The sequence below is a fragment of the Enhydra lutris genome, unplaced genomic scaffold (assembly GCF_002288905.1).
Source record: "Enhydra lutris kenyoni isolate GAN:26980312 unplaced genomic scaffold, ASM228890v2 scaffoldscaffold96, whole genome shotgun sequence".
In the NCBI taxonomy this organism is placed as follows: domain Eukaryota; kingdom Metazoa; phylum Chordata; class Mammalia; order Carnivora; family Mustelidae; genus Enhydra; species Enhydra lutris.
Window position 1 is genome coordinate 4388775 of NW_019154180.1, and position 21767 is coordinate 4410541.

The window sequence follows — 21767 nt, forward strand, 5'->3', positions numbered from 1 at the left end:
GAGAGGCAGGCAGAGAGAGAGGGGGAAGCAGGCTGCCTGTGGAGCAGAGAGCCCGAGGCAGGGCTCAATCCCAGGATGCTGAGATCATGACCTGAGCCAAAGGCAGAGGCTTAACCCACCTAGCCACCCAGGTGCCCCGGAAATTCTTTTTTTAATTTAATTTTATTTTTTCAGTGTTCCAAGATTCATTGTTTATATACCACACTCAGTGCTCCATACAATATGTGTTCTCCTTAATACCCACAAGGTGTGTAAATTCTTGAACAGTTTTTAAACAAACCTCATTATTTTGGTGCCCACTACCCCCTCCACTTCCAGAGATATGTTTCCACCTTTGAAGATTCTTGTGGGTGGGGTGGAAATGGGGTAATGAATGAGGTTGGTTTTTGGCTTCTCCCACTAAGGGTTTAAGATTCACTGCTAAGTCAATTATTATTCATCCATCTGCTTTTCAGCATTCAAAATTTAGTTGTTGCCTTCTTTCCTGCCCTTCCAATCTTTTAAAATATCATTTTATAGTAGTTTCACTGGGCTTTTGGGAGATGGTGAAGTTACATGTGTAAGTATGTGTTCTATCTTAACTAGACATCATGGTAGGCATAGGTGTCTGCCTACCTGCCTCATTTATCTTATCACCTTTGTTATCAAGCCACTCTGCATAAAACACTCCAGACTCTTCTTGTCTCATCAAGCTCTCTGATCCATCCTCTGCCCTTTCTCTCTGATCCGTTCTGCCCTTTCAGCTGTCACCTCCTGCAGCACCTAACTCAAACCAGTTTCCTATCTATAAACCCTAAGGCTGTGCTTGAATGCTTTGCCAATATGTGTACATTTCATGACCTGTCTACTCTCCCTGACTCCTAGCATTTCCACACACTTTTCCAAGTCTGACTCTCATTGCTTTTCTCCTTCCATCTAAGTAGAATGCTGATTTCTGTCAAACACACAGACTAGGCTTCTTCCCTCCTATTTGCTCAAATGATGTTGGTGACAAAAATTAACCACTACTGAGTATTTATGTGCTGCTCACTGTAGTACACATTTTATGCACACAACCTCATTTCTTTTTTTTTTTCACACAACCTCATTTCATTCTTCATCACAGCTTTAGCAGGTAGATGACATTTATAAGAAGAAACATAGGCTCAAGGAAGGAAAGTGACTTCCCCAAATTTACCAGGCTAGTCAGAGGCAAAGATGGAATTCAAGCCCAGTTTGATCCAAGTCCATGCTCTTTATATGACAGTACACTGACCCAGTCAAGGCATCAGAGAGGGATCTAGAAAGTAGAAGGTGAGAGGATACTAAGTACCTGAATTGGAGGGAGTAGCCATCATCAATGGGACAAAGGATAGGCCATAGAGAAAGGTGGGGATAGCAAAGAAAAACCTTCACTGACTTCACAGGTTCATATAGGATTGACCCTGTGATTTACTTAGGCACAGGATAAATTACCATGCTTATCTACCCATAAAAATGTAGGTTAGAACACCACTATGAAACTATATGAGACACACCAACAGGGCTTAAGATGATTTTTACAATTGTAAAAATGCCTGATGATTTTTTCCAGAAAGGAAGCTTGGATTCCATTAATCAAGCTAAGACTTTATAATCTGAGTGGTCCAAAAGTGCTCTGAGCAAGATGAAGGACAAAAGCCAGGCCCACTGCTTAAAGCTAAGGAGTAGGATAAACTACCCACAAAACCACCAACCCCTGAATGTAGATCTGACAATAAAGTACAACCATATCCACCAGGGTCTTTGGCTCTGGTGAGCTGTAGGCCTAAGGAGGCAAGGACACAGACATGGCCTGACTTCACAAGTAAGCCACCAGCTGGCTGTGTGAGTGGATCTCCAATATGCCCAAGAGCTTCCTGGGGTAGTGATATGAATATATCCTACAAAATGGTTTTGATCCTAACAGCTGACATATTTTGCAAGAGTGTGGAAGGAAGGAAAAGTGCTGAATGGATTGATTTCTCTCTATCAACAAGTTTCTACCTTTGGAAGAAGTAAAATTAGAAAATGTGAAGAACACTTCGTTTTTTAAAAAGTCGGGGGAGTTGGTGGGTATTTATAAACTATTTGCAAAACATCTAGATATTATCATGGTTCTCTTAAGGTTTTATTGGAAGGAACTTAGTAGTGCAGATGATGATTAATGAATGGTCAGCTAGAATGTAAGTATTGCTGGAATATGGACAAGAGGGAAGGAATTAATATTTATTTTGGAATATGTTGTATTAATTAAAAGCACTGTCTCTGTGGCCAGATTTTCAAAATTCTAATCCAAACTCTGACACTTATCTAGCTATATGACCTTGGCTAAACCACTTAATTTCTCATTGCCTCTATTTCTTCATTTATAAAATAGGGGCAGGTTTTCTGTAGGGATTAAAAGCAGTTATAACAGTGTCTGGCACATGGAAAGCCCCATGAAAGAGTTAGCTATTATTATTGGTTATCACTATGTGCTGCAAACATCTTATTTGATAATCACAAATTTGCTAGAAAAACCTGTGGGGTAGGTATTTTCCTTACCCTACTCATGAGAAAATTTAAGCTATGAGGTCAAACAAAATTACAGAGTGACAGAGCCTTTAGATGTTGCCCTGTCCAAGGCCTCCATTTTAAAATGAAGAAGAGAAAACTGAAGAACAAACTGTAGCTCAAAATAGGGCCTAGAGCTCAGCAACAAGGCTCTTCCCTTCAGTGGTTCTCAAACTTTGGAAGGCAACATAATCCCCAGAGGGCATGCTAAAAACACAAACTGCTGGCTTCAAATACTTTAGTTTCTGATTAAGTATGTCTGGCTTGGGGCCTGAGAATTTTCATTTCTAACAAGTGCTCAAATGCTGCTGCTGCTGCTGCTGGACTACTTTGGGAACCACCACAACACATCACAGTTCATATATATTTTTTCCTTTTCATCATAGACTACACAGGTTGTGAGGTTGTGATTCACAAGCATTTGGACAAAAGTAGGCATCACTGATGAACACTAAAGAAAAAGACATTGCTAGCAGCAAGAAAATAGGGAGACCAGTAGTCCTGGTTTATGTGGGACTTTCCCAGTTTTAACACTAAGTTCTGCAGCCCAGAAAAGCCCTCAGTCCTGAACACACTTGAATGGACAAAAGGACATCCTTACAGAGAACATGGTAATATCTGGTAAATTTGTTTGAAAAGGATTCATTATTTTATTCTTATTCCAACAAATGTGTAATTACATGACTATGTTAGGTGCTGTGCTCCTGACCCTACTGATCCTATCCCACCTTAGCAAAAGGTAAAAGTAACTCTACAACACTGAGTTTGGTAGACCTAGACCCATGCTTACATATTCAGGGACACCAGAAAGAGATGTAAAAAAAAATTTTACAAAGAAAGTTTTCAATGCTCCATGATCTCAAATTATTCCCTTCCTTCTTTATTCCTATGAAGGGAGTACATTATAGAAAAGTATGGATTGAAAATTTAGGAAACTGAAGGTGAAATAATTAATGAATCAAGGTCCCAGGGGAAACAAAAGGTAATGGTGAGGAAGAAGATTGATCTGTATCCTTATCCCTCTAGGAAACTGGATATGTCCTTTCCTTGAAATAAATCAATGCTGACCACAGTTAAAATATAATTTTCAAGGCTAAATTAGGAAAATTTCAAGAAGGGCAAATATCCAGAGGAAGACTAATAGTGACATATTTTAGGAGTACATAACAATAGGGAGAATAGATTGCATGTTAAAATATTACTTCTGTTCTGACTGCTAATGGGTATATTCTTTAAGACCTAGGCTTAATTATCAATCCTTTGACCACGGACAACAAATTTCATGAAGACTCCTAAAGATTCCTATATAGTACAAACAAAATGCAGAAATATTTTGAGTCAATAAGATGATGCATAAACTACTAAATGTGTACTAGGGACTCTTTGTGAATATCAGATTAGACTTTATTCTCTGTCAGAGTACTGACTTTGCTTTATGACTTCCAGCCTCACTAATGATGCTTTTTCCCCTCTTCTGCACATCCTGGCCTAGATTGGCTTTCATCATTCTATAGTGCTCAATGCAGTTATTGTACAGCTTCACTTTAAATGAAAGCTAGGGGACAATACACCTCATACACATCTCTCTGTCCCTGCATCCATATATGAAGGGAGCCATTAAAAATAAAAGAAATAAGGTATTATACTTAACCCAGTCAAATCTTAGCAATTAACATGTATAATATATTTTTTAAAGATTTTATTTATTCATCTGACATAAAGATAGAGAGTACAAGTAGGCAGAGCGGCAGGCAGGAGGAGAGGGAGAAGCAGGCTCCCTGCTGAACAGGGAGCCTGATGCGGGGCTTGATCCTAGGACCCTAGGATCATGACCTGAACTGAAGGCAGAGTCTTTAACCCACTGAGCCACCAAGGCGCCCCTAAAATGTATAATATTTTAAGATAAGAAAAAAAAAAGATTAGCAGAAATGGAGGAAATAGACTGCATCTTAAATTTTATCAAAAGCAAAAATGCAAGGTTGCATATTAATTTCCAGTTCTTTGGAGGCACATCATTTGTCATGATGAGTTCACTGAACAGTCTTATAGACTAACCCTCTACTGTCTTGTGGTGTATGTGTGTATATATGCATTATCATATGGAACCTCAGAAGTCTCTAAAAATTTTCTGCAATGATCCTTCATATAATTATTGAACTGATGGACTTATTCCACAGGAGCTATTGTGGCTTCCTAGTTTAACTCTTCAAGAGATGTCTTGGATGGAGATAATCCTTCTTGTAAGATAAAACACTGTTTATATTCAGTTACTATCTTATCACTAAGCTTGTGCTATCAAGCAATTTCTATCGTATCTGTAGTTCTAGGACACTGTAGATATAAATCTAGGATTTCAGCTAAACTCTTTAATCCATAATCTATGTACAAGACTGTCCTAAGTTACCCTCCAGCCCAATGGTTCTTAAAGCGTGGTCTGAAAACACCTGGAGGGATCCTTGAGCCCTTTTCAGTGGGCCTGTGGGTTAAAAATATTTTTTATAATAACACTAAGATGATATTTTTTCCTTTTTCACTCTTATTATCTTACAAATGTACAGAGGGTTTTTCCAAAGGCTATATGGCATGTGATGATGCCATCTCTCTGATACGGAGGGATGTGCGAATTTTAAACATTTTTCAGTCTTAATATTTATTACAGTTAGTATCAATAGATATAACCCAAATCCAAGAACACTTTGGGGTCCTCAATGACTTTTAAGTGTGTTAAGGTGTTCTAAGCATCTTGCAAACTGCTACTTTATAAAGACTTTTGTTCCTAATATGCATTTCCTTCTAACTAGTTCTAGTTGCAACTTCTGTTTTGTGTGATGAGATAAGGTGACAATTTGAGGTAGATTTTGACACAGTATTATTTTGCTGATATGAAATTCTGGTAGCCAGGGTACCAGGTGTGTTCATAATCTTAATGCTGTCAATTTTAAGCCTGAAGCCCCAAGAGACGAGCAGTGTTTAATACATCATCCCTTGTTAAATAGCACCCACAAAGTTGGCGGTAGCCAGTGAAGGATTCCCTGCCATGTAGGACACGCCAGTTGTCTATAAATAGGACCTGTGAATGGGCAAAAAGAGAGAAAAAAACACCATCAGAACAAAAGCAGACCAAAGGAACTCTAAATCAGAAAAGATCACTTAAAAGAAAACCTTTAGGTTGTTCTCTAGTTACATTCAATGAGGTATCTTTCTTTTTGAGATCAAACATTTGGAAATTAGGATGTACACAGCCCTGTAGTAGGCTGCATGAAGTTACAAAGGCAATAGCAGGTAATTAGGCCCTGCACTTGAGGAGCTTATGTTTCTTGAGTAATTATTCTCTTATCAAAGCAAATCAGATAACTGGCTTCATTTTCTTTTCTGCTTAATTTTTAATATATACTTTCTCAAAGAGTTAAATTATTTCATTATGTTTTATGCTAAGCTGAAGATATTCTTCATTCAGAGGCTATAACAAGAGCAAAAAATAAGTTCAACCCCCTCATTATACATATAGAGCCACTGAGTCACTGATGCCTACATATGTTGTGGGACCTGCTTCCACATAATTCAGTGGATGGCAGGACCAGATCCAATACCCAGGACTCTTTTCACTTTTACCTTTGCAAGACTGGGATTCACATATTAAAGAATTACCCATTATTCACTGCTTCAGTATAACAAGCTTACTTGACATCTTTAGCACTGGGCACCCACCCGGCCAGGCTTTAGTTTGACCCAAAACTCATTCTCAGGTCTCCTCAACTCTACTGTCAGAGTCCGGTGTGCTGCATACCAACGATGGACAACATCATAAGGTACAGTATTGATGACAGCTCTGTCATAGTTGTTGTATCTAAGATGAAATCATGAGAAGAAAAGATATCCTCAAACACATGTTAAAGACACCTGTTGCTTATTGAGCAATTTTATATAAGGCTTTGTCTATATTCATTACTTGTCCTAGAGATAAGGTGAGAATAAGTTAATGTTCTCTTGAGAATTATAGGATTGCAGAAAGGAGCACTATTGCCTGTTGACCATATATATTTTTTTTCCTTTGGAGAATCTAGAGGTAGGAGATAGAAGTAAGTTCCAGCTGGTTTCTTCCATTTTAGGATATGATGTTTTATCTAAAGTACATTCTCTTTGCCATATTTTACAAAAGCAATGGGGAAAGATCTGAGCTTTCTTTCTATTCACTAAGCTGAGGTGGGCAAGAGAGGTTATACTAACAAGGTTTTCTTTTTAGCAGAATGATTTAAAACTTCTCAGGTGTTTCCCTTTGTGGGGAAAATCCAAGCTATAGCCATACCTGACAGTTTACCCAGTGATCATCACTCATTCATTCAAATCTTACATTTACATGAGCAGCTGCTATGTGCTAGATGGTGTCAGGTGTTAAAGATACAGTGATGAACATAGCAGACACGATCCCGGCCTTTCGGGAGTTTATGTTCTATTAAGAAAGACAAATGATGAACAAGTAATAAATACATATCTAGTTACAGATGTTATAAAAAAATACTGTAGTGTGATAAAAAGTAACTGGGTAGTCTATTTCAGATGGAGTATGTTGAGTGAGGACTCTTTTGAAGAAGTGACATTTGAGCTGCTACCTATATGATGAGAAACCAAGAATGTGACAAGTTAAGAGGAATATTCCAGGAAAAGGGAACAGTAAGTACAAAGCATTAGGATGGAAAGGAGTTTTATTATGTTTGTAGAACAGCAAGAAGACCATGTGGCTGGAGCTGAGTAAACAAGGGGAATAACGATAAGGAATAATGTGGAGGAAGTAGCCATGGGCCAGATCATGTATAGCCTTATAGGCCATAGTAAGGATTCTGTGTTTTATGCTGAGTACTATGGGAAATCATTGAAAAGTCTTCGCTAAAGGCTTTCTTTTTTACTTAAAGGATTTCTTTTTTACTTAAGGTAAATTAAACTTTTATTAAAGTTTAGTACATATACAGAAAAGTACACAAATCATAAGCTTGATGTATTTTCATGATGTAAACACATCCATATCATTAGCATCCAGGCCCATAAATAGATCATTACCCATACCCTAGAACACTCCCTTGTCCCCTTTTCCATTTTGTCTTTCCCCTAACCCAAGGATAACTACCATCATGACTTCTGTCACCAAAGATTAGTTTTGCTTGTTTATAAACATTTTACAAGTATTATACCACAGTATATACTCGTTTGTGTTTGGATTCTTTTATTTAATATTATATTTAGGAGATTTATCATTGTTGTGTTATATAGATAGATTTATTCATCCATTCTACTTTTGATAGATATTTGAGTAGTTTCCAGTTTAGGACTATTACAAATAATGCTGGTGATTCTGGTCCATGATGGCAACATAGGAATCTCCCAAACTCACCTCTCCCCATGCATATACCAAATCTACAGCTACACGTGGGACAATTCCCTCTGAAAGAAATCCAGAAACTAGTGGAGTGACTCCTACACATTGGATAGATAAGAAAAAAACCCCATATCAAATGGGTAGAAAATGTTGAAACATAATCTTATCATATACCCACCCCTGGTGCACCAATCAAAAGGAAGTTCACAACTCCAAGCTTCTCCCTGAGGAGTGAAGAGTTTGGATTCAACACTCAGTGCCCAAACTTTTAAGATGTCTGTATGAGGGGCACCTGGGTGGCTCAGTCATTAAGCCTCTGCCTTCAGCTTGGGTCATAGTCCCAGGGTCCTGGGATCAAGCCCTGCATTGGGCTCCCTGCTTGGCGGGAAGCCTGCTTCTCCCTCTCCCATTACCCCTGCTTGTGTTCCTTCTCTCACTGTGTATCTCTCTGTCAAGCAAATAAATAAAATATTAAAAAAAGATCTGCATGAGGGATGGGCCCCCCAAATACCTAGCTTTAGAAGACAATGAGGCTTTCATCCATGAGACCTACCTGGTTATAGAACACAAAGAAAACAGTTCTTAATGGGCTTATGAAGACTCACTGTGGAAAACTCCTCAGGCCTAGTATAGAGACAGCAGACAGAAACACCCATATCTTAGTCTTTCTCTATAAAAGCCTATTTGCATACTTTAAAAGCTGCTTCCTGAAGGTCAGGCTTGTATTTTGGCACACATCTAGGGATAGACTGCACTCCTCCCTGGAGATGAAGAAAGCCAGTGGGCACCATTCCCACATTTCCCTCTGGCTTTTGTGGCTGCTGTCCAGGGGATACACCCCTTGATCACCTGGCTTCAGCAGCCAGTGGGGCTTTAGTGACGATTCTATAGGACAGTAACAAGCAAAGAAATGTTTCTTAATTGGCTATCTACCGAAGGCTCATCACAAAGGGAGCATACAGAAATGCCCAGCTCCCAGTCTTTTCTGGAAAGAAGTCTGCTTGCATACTTTAAAAGCTGTTAACCAAGGGTCTCGCTTCCAATCACCTTGCATCTAGGTGCTGACTAAGATCCTCCCCCTTGAGAGACTGACAGGTCTTGACACACCTTCAACTACCGAGAGCCACTAAAACCACAGAAAGTGCTTAGAAAATCACAAAGGTTTGCAAGACAGCCAAGAGCTAAGGCTGAGCTGAATGATAAGGTTCATCTCCTACACAAGACCCACTATATCAAGACTGGGAGAGGTGGCTGTTGTATCTACTATGCAGAAACCACACAGAGAGAAAGAAAAATGAAGAAACAGAGGAAACCAATGCCTGACAAAGTGAGACTTTCAACAATGATATAGAAAATATTAAAAAGTACCAAGCAGGAATCAGAGCTGAAAAAGACAATAACTGAGTTGAAAAAGTCAATAGAGCAGACCACATAAAGTGGAAGAAAACATCGGCAAACTCAAAGACACAAAGCAAGAATTCAATCAGAGAAGCAAAAAGAAAAAAAATGATGAAAAAGAGTGAAGATAGCTTAAGGGAATTATAAGACTCCATCAAGCAGACCAATATTCACATTATAGGGGTTCCAGGAGAAGAGAGAAAGGGGCAGAAAACTTATTTGAAAAAATAACAGAAAACTACCCTAAACTAGAGGAAGAGACAGCTACATCCAGGGAGCCCATGGAATCTCCAAAAGAGGACTCCAAAGAGACCTACCCTGAGACACAATATAATTAAACTCTCAAAAGTTAAAGACAAGGAGATAATCTTAAAAGAAGAGAAAAACAACTTGTTATATACAAGGGAACCCCCATAAGACTACAGCAGATGTTTCAGCAAAAACTTTGCAGGTCAGAAGGGAGTGGTATGATTCAAAGAGATGAAAGAAAAAAAAAACCTTCCAACCCAGAATACCATAAGCAAAGTTGTTATTCAGAATTGAAGAAGAGATAAAGAGTTTTTCAGAAAAGCAAAAGCTAAAGATCACCACTAGACTGGCCTTATAAGAAATGTTAAAGTGACTGCTATAAGCTAAACTAGGCACTTACTAGGAACAACAAAACATGAGAAGTACAAATCTCACTGGTAGTGGTAAATATATAATTAAGTTTATAATATTCTAATGTAATAGTGGTGGGTAATCACTTATAAATCTATAAATGAAGGTTAAAAGACAAAAATAGTAAAGTCACATAACTATAATGATTTGTTAGTGGATACACAAGGTAAAAAGTAAACTATAGTGCAATTGCTGGATCATAAGGTAGTTCTATTTTTAACTTTTTGAGGAACCTCCATACTGTTTTGCAGAGTGGCTGCACCAGTTTGCATTCCCACCAACAGTGCAGGAGGGTTCCCCTTTCTCTGCATCCTCACAAGCATCTGTCATTTCCTGACTTATTAATTTTAGCCATTCTGACTGGTGTGAGGTGGTGTCTCATTGTGGCTTTGATTTGTATTTCCCTGATGCTGAGTGAGGTTGAGCAGCTTCTTTTCATGTCTCTGTTGGTCATCTGTATATCTTCTTTGGAAAAATGTCTATTCATGTCTTCTGCCCCCCCCCCTTTTTTAAAAAACCAGATTATTTGTTTCTTGACAGCCTATGCCTTTTGATTGGAGTGCTTAGTCCATTTACATTCAAAGTAATTATTGATAGCTGTGTATTTATTGCCATTTTATTACTTGTTTTGTCATTGTTTCTGGAGAATTTCTCTGATCCTTTCTTGTCTTTGTCATTTTTGGTCTCTTCTTTCCACTCGGAGTCCCCTTTAATATTTCTTGCAGGGCTGGTTTATAGAGTCACTAACTCCTTTAGTTTTTGTCTGGAAAACTCTCTCTCCTATTCTTGGCTGCAGATTTTTCCCAATCAGCATGTTGGATATATCATGCTACTCCTTTCTGGCTTGCCAAGTTTCTGGAGAGGTCTACAGCGAACCTTATGGGTCTTCCCTTGTAAATTAAGGACTTTTGTGTTGCTGCTTTAAAAATTTTTTTCTTTGTCACTAGATTTGCCAAATTACAATATGCCTTGGTGTTGGTCTGCTTTTGTTGATTTTAATGTGAGTTCTCTGTAGCCCCTGGATCTGGATATCTTTTTCCTTCCCCAGAAAAGGAAGGGAAGTTTTCAGCTATTATTTCTGAGATAAAAATTATCCCCCCTTTTCTTTCTCTTCTTCTGGGACTCATATAAATATGAATGTTATTATGTTTGATGGAGTCACTGAGTTCTCTAAGTTTATTCTTGTGTTGCCTTATTCTTCATTCTCTCTTTTGTTCAGCTTCATTATTTTCCATTATTTTTTCTTCTAGGTCACTAATTCATTCCTCTGCTTCTTTCAGCCTGCTGTTCATTGCATCAAACCTGTTTCCAGTCTCTTTTATTGCATTCTTCATCTCTGATTCATTTTTTAAAAATTCTTTTATCTCTGTGGTAAGGGTATCAGTGAAATCTTCTAGTCTTTTCTCAAGCCTAGTGAGTATCCTTATGACTCTTGCTTAAATTCTCCATCAGATATGGTACTTATATCTGTTTTACTTATGTCTCTGGCTGTGGCCTTATCTTGTCCTTTCATCTGGGATAAATTCCTCCAACTTGGCATTTTGCTTAAGTCTCTGCATTCTTCTCTGTTTTAAAAAAGCCAGTTATGTCTCCTGCTCTTGAAAGTAATGGCATTATGAAGAAGAGGTCATGTACTGCCCAGGCCCTGGAGCTTCAGGGATTGTCTCTGGTGTGTGTAGTGTGTGCTCTGCTGTTGTGTTTTGGCTGCTCTATCCTTCAAGCCAGTCATGTACAAAGGCTCTCCTGGCCTGCAGTGGGCAGTATTTAGTCCCTGGCCTGAGTGTAGTGAATTTTAACTATGTCTGCTCTGGAGTTGGGAAATGTGGTGTGGGCAGTGCTTTGAGCTGGTCTTTTGGAGGAGGGGTCTGCCATGCTGGGACCTAAACAAGCTTGACTGAGAAGGGCAGTCCTGCCAGAGTGCGGGGGCATGGGGCTTGGTCTATGCAACTTAGTAGCCTGTGTCAACACTGCACTGTTTCCCACTGGTGACTCTGTGTTTATGCTGAGTGATGGGGTTGGGCAATGGTGCCAGCCAGCTCTTTTGTTCCGAGAGAGGCATCTCCCCAAATGCTGTCCATCAGGGATGGGCTCTGAGAAGAGAAAATAATCTTCTCCCCACCTGTGTGTCCCAGGCACTCTTCAAATTGCTGTTTCCATGCTATCTGTCCCAGGTTGTCTGCCTGCCTTTTCTTTAAGAGCAGGGCTGTGCCCTCTGGGCTCTACTGTAGTCAGGCTTCCTGAACTTTAAAACTCTAGTCTTTAAGCCTTGCTGGTTGCAAGAATCATGAAATTAAGCCCCTTTCATTTTCCAAGCCAATGGCTTTGAGGAAACATTCTCCTTGTGCCTTCCCCTGTGTGCTCCTCTCTCTCACCTCTCTCCATGACCACAGCTCCTTCTCCTCCACAGCACCAGTAATCCATTTCTTCTCTAAACCACATCTCCACACTTCTACCTTCTTCAATGTGGCCTCTGCTCTCCCTTTGGTTGTGTAGTTTGTTCTGTCAATCTTCAGGTCAATTCATGGGGATTTAGGATGATTTGATAGTTATATAGTTGTGTTTGTGGGATGAGACAAGGTTAGGGACCTCCTAGTCTGCCACCATCTTCTTCTCCTTCCTAGATCTGTTCTTCTTAAGATTGCTTTGGTTATTTGGGTCTTTTGGAGTTCATTACAAATTTTAGAATTGTTTCTTTAGATTGTTTTCTGTGAAAAATACCATTGGAATTTTGATAGGGATTACACTGAGTCTGTATATTGCTATGGCTAATATGGAAATTTAAACTATTCATTCTTCCAATCCACAAGAATGGAATGCATTTCCATTATTAGTACTTTTTTCTATTTCTCTCATCAATTTTTATAGTTTTCAGTGTATAAATCTTTTACTTTCTTGGTTAAATTTACTTCTAAGAATTTTATTGGTTTTGATACAATTTTAAATGGGGTTTTCTTAATTTCTCTTCCTGATAGTTCATTGTTAGTGTATATAAATGCAACCAAATTTTTTATATTACTCTTGAACCATGCACCTTGAGTTTGTTTATGAGTTCTAACAGTTTTTTTTGGTGGCGTCTTTAGGGGTTTCCATATATTAAAGTTCTAACAGTTTTTTGGTGGCGTCTTTAGGGGTTTCCATATATTAAATCTTGTCACCCACCAATAGCTGATTGGCTTGCAGATATTGAACCATCCTTGGATCACTGGGATAAATTCCACTTGATCATGATGTATGATTCTATTAAAATACTGTTGAATTTAATTTGCTAATATTTTGTTGAGCATTTTTGGGTCTATGTTCATAGGGATACTGACCTGTAACTAACTAACTAACTAACTAACTTCCTTTCCTTTTTCTGATGTCTTTGTTTATTCTTTGTGTCAGGGTAATGTTGGCCTCATAAAATGAGTTTGGGAACATTCCTTCTTCAATTTCTTAGAGGAGTTTGAGGATAAATATTAAAATCTTCTTTGAAAGTTTGGTAGAATTAACCAGCGAAGCTGTCTGGTCCTGGACGTTGTTTATTGAGAGTGTCATTCATTCATTTATTTTCTAATTCTAATATAGTTAACATATAGTGTTATATTAGTTTCAGGTGTACAATACAGTGATTCAACAATTCCATACATTATCTAGTGCTCATCTTGACAAGTGCACTCCTTAATCCCCATCCCCTACTTCATTAATCCTGCCACTGACATCCACTCTAGTAACCAACAGTTTGTCCTCTATAGTTAAGAGTCTTTTTTCTTGGTTTGTCTCTCTTTCCTTTGCTTGTTTGCTTTGTTTCTTAAATTCCACGTATGAGTGAAATCATACGGCATTTGCCTTTCTCTGACTTACTTTGCTTAGCATTATATTCTCTAGTTCTGTCCACGTTGTTGTAAAAGGCAAGATTTCATTCTTTTTGTGGCTGAATCATATTCCATTGTGTGTATATATATATACCACATCTTCTTTATCCATTCATCTATCAATAGATACTTGGGTTGCTTCCATAATTTGGCTATTGTGAATAATGTTGCAATAAACACTGGGATGTAAGCATCCCTCTTAATTATTAGGTTTTTTTTGGGGGGGGGAGTAAATACCCAGTAGTTATAGCTGCTGAATTGTAGGGTAGTTCTATTTTTTCCACAGTGGCTATAGCAGTTTGCATTCCCACCAATGGTGCAAAAGCAATCTTTTTTCTCCAAATCCTCACTAACACTTGTTTCTAGTGTTTTTGATTTTAGCCATTCTGACTTGTGTGAGGTGTGATACTTCATTGTAGTTTTGATTTGCATTTCTCTGATGATGAGTGATGTTGAGCATCTTTTTATGTGTCTGTTAGCCATTTGTATGTCTTTGGAAAAATGTTTGCTCATTTCTCCTGTCCATTTAAAAATTGGATTTTTTTTGGGGGTGTTGATTTATATAAGTTCTTTATATATTTTGGATACTAAACCTTACTGCATATGTCATTTGCGATATCTTCTCCCATTCTGTAGGTTGCCTTTAGTTTTGTTGACTGTTTCCTTTGATGTGCAGAAGCTTTTTATTTTGATGTATTCCCAATAGTTTATTTTTGCTTTTAATTGCCTTGCCTCAGGAGACATACCTAGAAAAATTTTGCTATGGCCAGTGTCATTGACATTACTGCCTGTGCTCTCTTCTAGGATTTTATGGTTTCAGGTCTCACATTTAAGTCTTTAATCCATTTTGAATTTATTTTTGTGTACAGTGAAAGAAAGTGGCTGAGTTTTTTTTTTTTTTGCATTTTGCTGTCCAGTTTTCCCAGCACCATTTGTTGAAGAGATTGTCTTCTTCCCATTGGATAGTCTTTTCTGTCTTGTCAAAGATTAAGTGACTATATAATTTAGGGTTTATCTCATGGTTTTCTATTATGTTGTAGTGATCACTATTATGATCTAGTGTCTATTGTGTGCCAGTACCATACTGTTTTGATCACTATAACTTTGTAATATAACCTGAAGTCTGGAATTGTGATACCTCTAGCTTTTCTTTTCCTTTAAAATGTTGTATTGTTTGGGGTCTTTTGTAGTTCTATACAAATTTTAGGATTGGTTTGTACTAGCTCTGTGAGAAATGCTGTTAGTATTTTGAAAGGGATTGTATTAAATGTGCAGATTGCTTTGTGTAGTATATTCATTTTAACAGTATGTTCTAATCCATGAACATGGAATGTCTTTCAATTTCTTTATGTTGTCCTCAATTTCTCAATGCTTTATAGTTCTCAGAATACAGGTCTTTCACCTCTTGACTAGGTTTATCCCTAGGTATCTTCTTATTTTTGGTGCACTTGTAAATGGGATTGTTCTCTTAATTTCTCTTTCTGCGGCTCCATTACTAGTGTATAGGAATGCAACAGATTTCTGTACATTCATTTTGTATCCTGTGAGTTTACTGAATTCCTTTATCAATACTAGTAGTTTTTTTTTGTTTGTTTGTTTGTTTTTTGGTGGAGTCTTTTGGGTTTTCTAATATGGAGTATTCTGTCATCTGCAAAGAGTGAAAGTTCAGCTTTTTCCTTACCAATTTGGATGCCTTTAATTTCCTTTTGTTGTTTAATTGCTGTGGCTAGGACTTCCAGTACTATGCTGACTAAAAGTGGTGAGATTAGGCATCCCTTTCTTGTTCCTGACCTTAACAGAAAATCTGTTTTTCCCCATTGAGTATGATGTTCATTGTGTGTTTTTCATATGTGACCTTTATTATGTTGAGGTAATATTCCCTCTAAAACCACTTTGTTGAGGGTTTTATCATGAATGGATATTGTACTTTGTCAAATGCTTTTCCTGTGTCTATTGAAATGACCGTATGGTTTTAATCCTTTTTTCATTGATATGATGTATCACTTTGATTTGTGAATATGGAACCACTCTTGCATCCCAGGACTAAATCCCACTTGACTGTGGTGAGCGATTTTTGAATGTATTGTTGGATTATGTTTGCTAGTATTTTGTTGAGGATTTTTGCATCTATGTTTAGCAGGGATATTCACCTGTAGTTCTGTTTTTTAGTGGCGCCTTTATCTGGTTTTGGTATCACAGTAATGCTGGCCTCATAGAATGAAATTTGGAAGTTTTACTTGGTCTTCTATTTTTTGGGAATAGTTCAACTAGAATAGGTATTAACTCTTCTTTAAACGTTTGGTAGAATTTGCCTGTGAAACTGGTCCTCAACTTTTGTTCACTGGGAGTTTTTTTGATTACTGATTCAATATCCTTGCTGGTAATCAGTCTATTCAAATTTTCTACTTCTTCCTACTTCAGCTTTGGTAGGCTATATGTTTCTAGGAATTTATCCATTTTTTTCTAGGTTGTCCAATTTATCGGTATACAGTTTTTCATAATGGTCTCTTACAATTATTTGTATTTCTGTGATGTTGTTGTTATTTCTCCTCTTTCATTTGTAATTGTATTTACTTGAGTCCTTTCTCTTTGTTTTTTGATGACTGTGCCTAGAGTTTTATGAATTGTGTTGATCTTTTCAAAGAACCAGCTCCCGGTTTCATTGATCTGTTCTATTATTTTTTTTAGTTTCTATATCATTTATTTCTGCCCTAAACTTTATTATTTCCTTCCTTCTTCTAGTTTTGCACTTAGCTTGTCTTTTTTTCTATCTCCTTTAGTGTTTAATTGAAATTTTTCTTGCTTCTGTAGGTAGGCCTGTAGTGCTATAAACATTCCTCTTGCATCCCAAAGGTTCTGAAGTGTCATGCTTTCATTTTAATTTGTTTCCATGTACTTTTGGATTTCTTCTTTGATTCCTTGGTTGATCCATTTATTGTTTAGTAGCATTTAATTTAACCTACATGTATTTATGCACTTTCCAGAATTTTTCTTGTAGTTGATTTCTAGTTTCATAGCATTGTGGCCAGAAAAGATGCATAATGTGACTTTGATATTTATGAATTTGTGGAAACTAGCTTTGTGGCCTTATACATGATCTATTCTGAAGAATGTTCCATGTGTACTTGAAAAGAATGTGTATTCTGCCCTTTTAGGATGGAATGTTCTGGATATATTTATGTTAAATTAATCTGTTCCAGTGGCTCATTCAAAGCCATTGTTTTCTTGTTGATTTTCAGATTGCATGATCTGTCCATTAATACACATGGGGTGTTAAGTGTCCTTCCTATTATTGTATTACTATTGATTAGTTTCCTTATATTTGTTATTAAGTATTTTATATATATGGATGCTCCCATGTTGGGTGCATGTATAGTTACTATTATTATGTCCTCATGTTGCATTGTCCCCTTTATTATTATATAGGGACCTTCTTCGTGTCTTGTCATAGTCTTTGTTTTAAAATCTATTTTGTCCAATATAAGTTTTGTTACTCTGGCATTCTTTTGACATCCACCTGCACGATAAATATTTCTCCATGCCCTCACTTTCAATCCGTACATGTCCTTAGGTCTAAAACGAGTCTCCGGTAGGTAGCATATAGATAGGTCTTGTGTTTTTATCCACTCTGTCACCTTATGTCTTTTTAAAAATTTATTTTATTTTTATTTTTTATTAACATATGGGGTTTTCTTTGTATGTAACTGATTAAAAACTTGAATGTAAGATCTGACACTATAAAACTTCTAGAAGAAAACACAGTGGGCACACACCCTCACAATGATCTTTTTTGGATTTGACGAGTAAAGGAAAGACAACAAAAGCAAAAACAAGCAGGACTATATCAAACTAAAAAGCTTCTGCATAACAAAACATCAATAAAATGAAAAGGCAACTTAAAGAATGGGAGAAAAAATCTAAAGTGGTCAAAATCTACCACATATATGCCATCAAAGCCAAGATGATCCAAAACAATAAAAAAGAAAGAAAAAAGAAAAGAGAGAAAAAAGGGAGAGGGATGGGAGGAGAGAGTATAATCTCTCAGGGTGGACACAGCAGGGTGATCTGTCTGTTCCTGCTTGATTTTTGCTCTCTGTGTTAGAAGACACAAATCCCAAAATTGCAAAGAAATCAGAACTTATGTATATATCAAGATAAAACTGAATTGAGTGGAAAATGGGTTAGTATGGGGCATAAATCTATAAAACATATATGTGAAAAAGAATAAAAGTTAAGAAACTTCAAAACATAGGTTGGGAAATACTAATCTACTTGAAACGGGAGCAGGTTAAAAAAAAAAGAAAGAATAAGAAACTAAAAAAGAAATACAAAAATTTAGCTTGAAGTGTAAGCAAGTTGTGAGGGAACACCTGGAGCTCCCTATATTATTTTCTCCTGGCACTGGAGTTTTACAGCCCTATGGGAAATAAGCTTATCATTCACCTTTCCTTCCAGTCTGTCTTCTGGTGGAGGGGCCATCAACGTGGTTGGAACTGGAGCATATTATACTGAGTGAAATGAGTCAGTCAGAGAAGGACAATCATCATATGGTTACACTCATATGTGTACTATAAGAAAGTGCAGAGGATCATAGGGGAGGGGAGGAAAAAACAGAATGGAAAGAAATCAGAGATGGAGACAAACCATGAGAGACTCTTAACTCTAGGAAACAAACTGAGGGTTGCTGGAGGGGAGGTGGGGGAGATGGGGTAATTGGGTGATGGGCATTAAGGAGGGCATGGGATGTGATGAGCACTGGGTGTTATATGCAACTGATGAATTATTGAACTCTATATCTGAAACCAATGATGTACTATATGTTGGCTAATTGAATCTAAATTAAAAAAGGTCACATATCTGATAGGGAGGTAATATTTGAAATATATACAGAACTTGTACAACTCAATAGCAAAAAACACAGTCTGACAAAAAATGGGCAGAGGAACTGAATAAACATTTTTCCAAAGAAGACATATAAATAGCCAAGATGAATAGGTACTTAGCATCACTAACCATCAGGGAAATGCAAATTAAAACCACAATGAGATATCACCTCACACCTGCTAGAATAGCTGTCATCAACAAGATGAGAGATAACAAGTGTTATGAAGATATGAAGAAAAGGGAATCCTTGTTCACTATTGGTGGGAATGTAAATTTGCCCAGCTATTATGAGAAGCAGTGTGAATGTTCCTCAAAAAAATTAAAAAATAAAACTACCAGGGTGCCTGGGTGGCTCAGTCAGTTAAGCCACCGACTCTTGATTTTTGGCTCAGGCCATGATCTCAGAGTCATGAGATTGAGTCCAGTGTGAGGCTCTATGTTGATCATGGAGCCTGCTTAAGATTCTCTTTCTCCCTCTCCCTGCTTCTTGTCCCTGCCACTTGTAAGTGCATGTATGTTCTCTCTTTCTCTCTCTCCTTCCCCCAAAATAAAATTCTTTATTTTTTAAGATTTTACTTATTTATTTATTTATTTGACAGAGAGAGATCACAAGTAGGCAGAGAGGCAGACAGAGAGAGAGGGGGAAGCAGGCTCCCCACTGAGCAGGGAGCCTGATGTGGGGCTCAATCCCAGGACCCTGAGATCATGACCTGAGGCAAAGGCAGAGGCTTAACCCACTGAGCCACCCAGGCACCCCTCAAAATAAAATTCTTAAAAACTAAAACTACCATATGATCCAGAAATTCCACTTCTGACCATATGTCTGAAAGAAATGAAATCACTATCTCAGAGATACATGTATTCACTGCCACATTATTTATGATGAGCCAAGACATAAAAACCTATTTATCCATCAATGGATGAATGGATAAAGAAAATGGAACACTATTCATCCATAAAAAAAAAGAAAATCTTGCAATTTGTGGCAACATGGATGGACCTTGAGGGCACTACGGTAAGTGAAATAAGTCAGACAGAGAAAGACAGTACTGTATGATTCCACTTATATGTGGGATCTAAACAAACAAACAAACAAACAAACTAAAACCCCCCCCAAACCTGAACTCATTAAAACAGAACAGATTGGTGGTTCCCAGAGGTGGGGATGGGGGCATGTAAGAAATAGGTGATGGTCAAGAGGCACAAACTTCCTGTATAAAATAAGTAAGTTCTGGGGATATAATGTACAGCATTGTGAATATAGTTAACAATACTAAACTGCATATTTGAAAGTTGATAATAGAGTAGATTGTAAAAGTTGTCATGATAAAAAATAAAAAATTATAACTATGTGGTAATGGATATTAACTAAACTTACTGTGGTAATCATTTCACAATATATACATATACAAAAGCATTATGTAGTACAACTTAATCTAATACAATGTTTTAGGTCAATTATATGTCAATCAAACTGGAAAAAAATAGTGCTGCTAGGGACATACTATTACTTGTCTTTTGGTGAACATATATAGTCATTTATAATATAAACTTAAGGATGGAATTTCTGGGTCATAAGGTATGTGTATGCTCTGCTTTAATAGATACTGCCAAAGGTATTCTTTTAAAGAGAAATAAATATTTAATGGTATCCTTTTTGGACATCAGATAGTATTCATTACTGTTAGTACATGACACAATTACAGCCAATGTTCTTAGTTTTCTCATATGTAAAATGAGCATAATATCTGTTTACCTTATCTCACAGAGCTATTTTAAGAATCAAATCAAAGCATGCATATAACAGTCCATTATCCCAGGCTTTAAGGAGACATTATAGGGAAATGGGGTTAGGAAGCATATTTACCAGGGTCTTGACATTGTCACTTCTAGAAACCCTCAATGGTATGTTACTCGCACTCACACAAAGCTATTTTACTTAATCCTTAATCCTTTTCGTCACTCTAGAAGGGAAAGTCGTTTAGCCTCCTTTTACATGTAAGGCAAGTGAAACAGAGATTAAACCTGCCACACAGTTTATAAGCAGCAGAGTGGTTTTGAAATCTGATTATCCTATGAGGTAAGTATTACACAGCTATCAATTATTATCTTACTTTATAGATAATAAACATAAAACAATAAGGCATTGTGATTTGTCCATGGTCACATGGGATATGGTATCCACTATATTAGATGATGTTGTTTTCTAAGGCATTACAATAGCAGAAAGCAGCAGAAAAAGTTTATTACAGATTAGTAAAATGGATTTGTGATGCTTTTCTGGTTAGAATAAAATGATTTCTGCACAAGATGACATTATTATATTATTGTGCAATTTAAAATTTTTTTCTTCTTTGATATGATGCAAGAAAGACCTGGAAGTACAGAAGAGCAAATAAAGCTGATACTTTTTTGATAAAATAAGCTAGGAAGGGTTAATGATGCTATTCCTATTATGACTTGACAAATATTTTGCAAGTAAATAGAGCTCAGTGATTGAATGGAAAATGTATTTGATGGATTTCAGTACTGTGATATAAGTGAAAGATGATGGGCACTGTAGTCAGATCACTGTTACAATCCCAGTTCAAATGTGTGACTTAAAGAAGTTATTTGTTCTCTTTGATCCTCAGTTTCCTCATCTGAAAACTGAGAATAACAACAACAATCTTATGTAGTTATCAGGATTATATAACACAGCATTAACACTGTGCCTGACACACGGAAGATCTATAATGTTAGCTAAAATAAACACTATTTAGCTCTCTCAAACTATAAAAACAAGCCCTAGAAACCATAAAAGTCTTCACAGTGAGTTAGCTATATTCAGACTTGGAGGAAAGGGTTAGACTAAGCTTTAAATAATAATGGCTGAAGAACAGGCAAATAGTTCTATCTAAATATTTGTATTTTAATATCCTTTGTTCTAAAGTTTAATAAATTTTAAAATTTGAATAGTCATTGCATCTGTTACAATACCCCATTTATAGAAAAAGCTTACTTATATACAAAGCATGCTATATTTTTATTTTGTTAAACAATACTGA

The 21767-nt window shown here is 37.0% G+C and overlaps 1 protein-coding gene across 1 annotated transcript in view; it reads right to left on the minus strand.

Moving 5' to 3' along the window:
* Nucleotides 1-4420: 4420 nt before the first annotated feature.
* LOC111139188 (trimethyllysine hydroxylase, epsilon) overlaps nucleotides 4421-21767 on the minus strand; it is a 91019-nt gene continuing 73672 nt past the window's right edge. Inside the window, exons 7-8 of the mRNA XM_022491379.1 lie at nucleotides 6262-6400; nucleotides 4421-5623 (exon numbers count right to left, since the gene is read on the minus strand). Of these exons, the coding sequence (XP_022347087.1) occupies nucleotides 5492-5623; nucleotides 6262-6400 (271 nt within the window). The 3' untranslated portion in view covers nucleotides 4421-5491. The remainder of the gene's footprint in view (nucleotides 5624-6261; nucleotides 6401-21767) is intronic.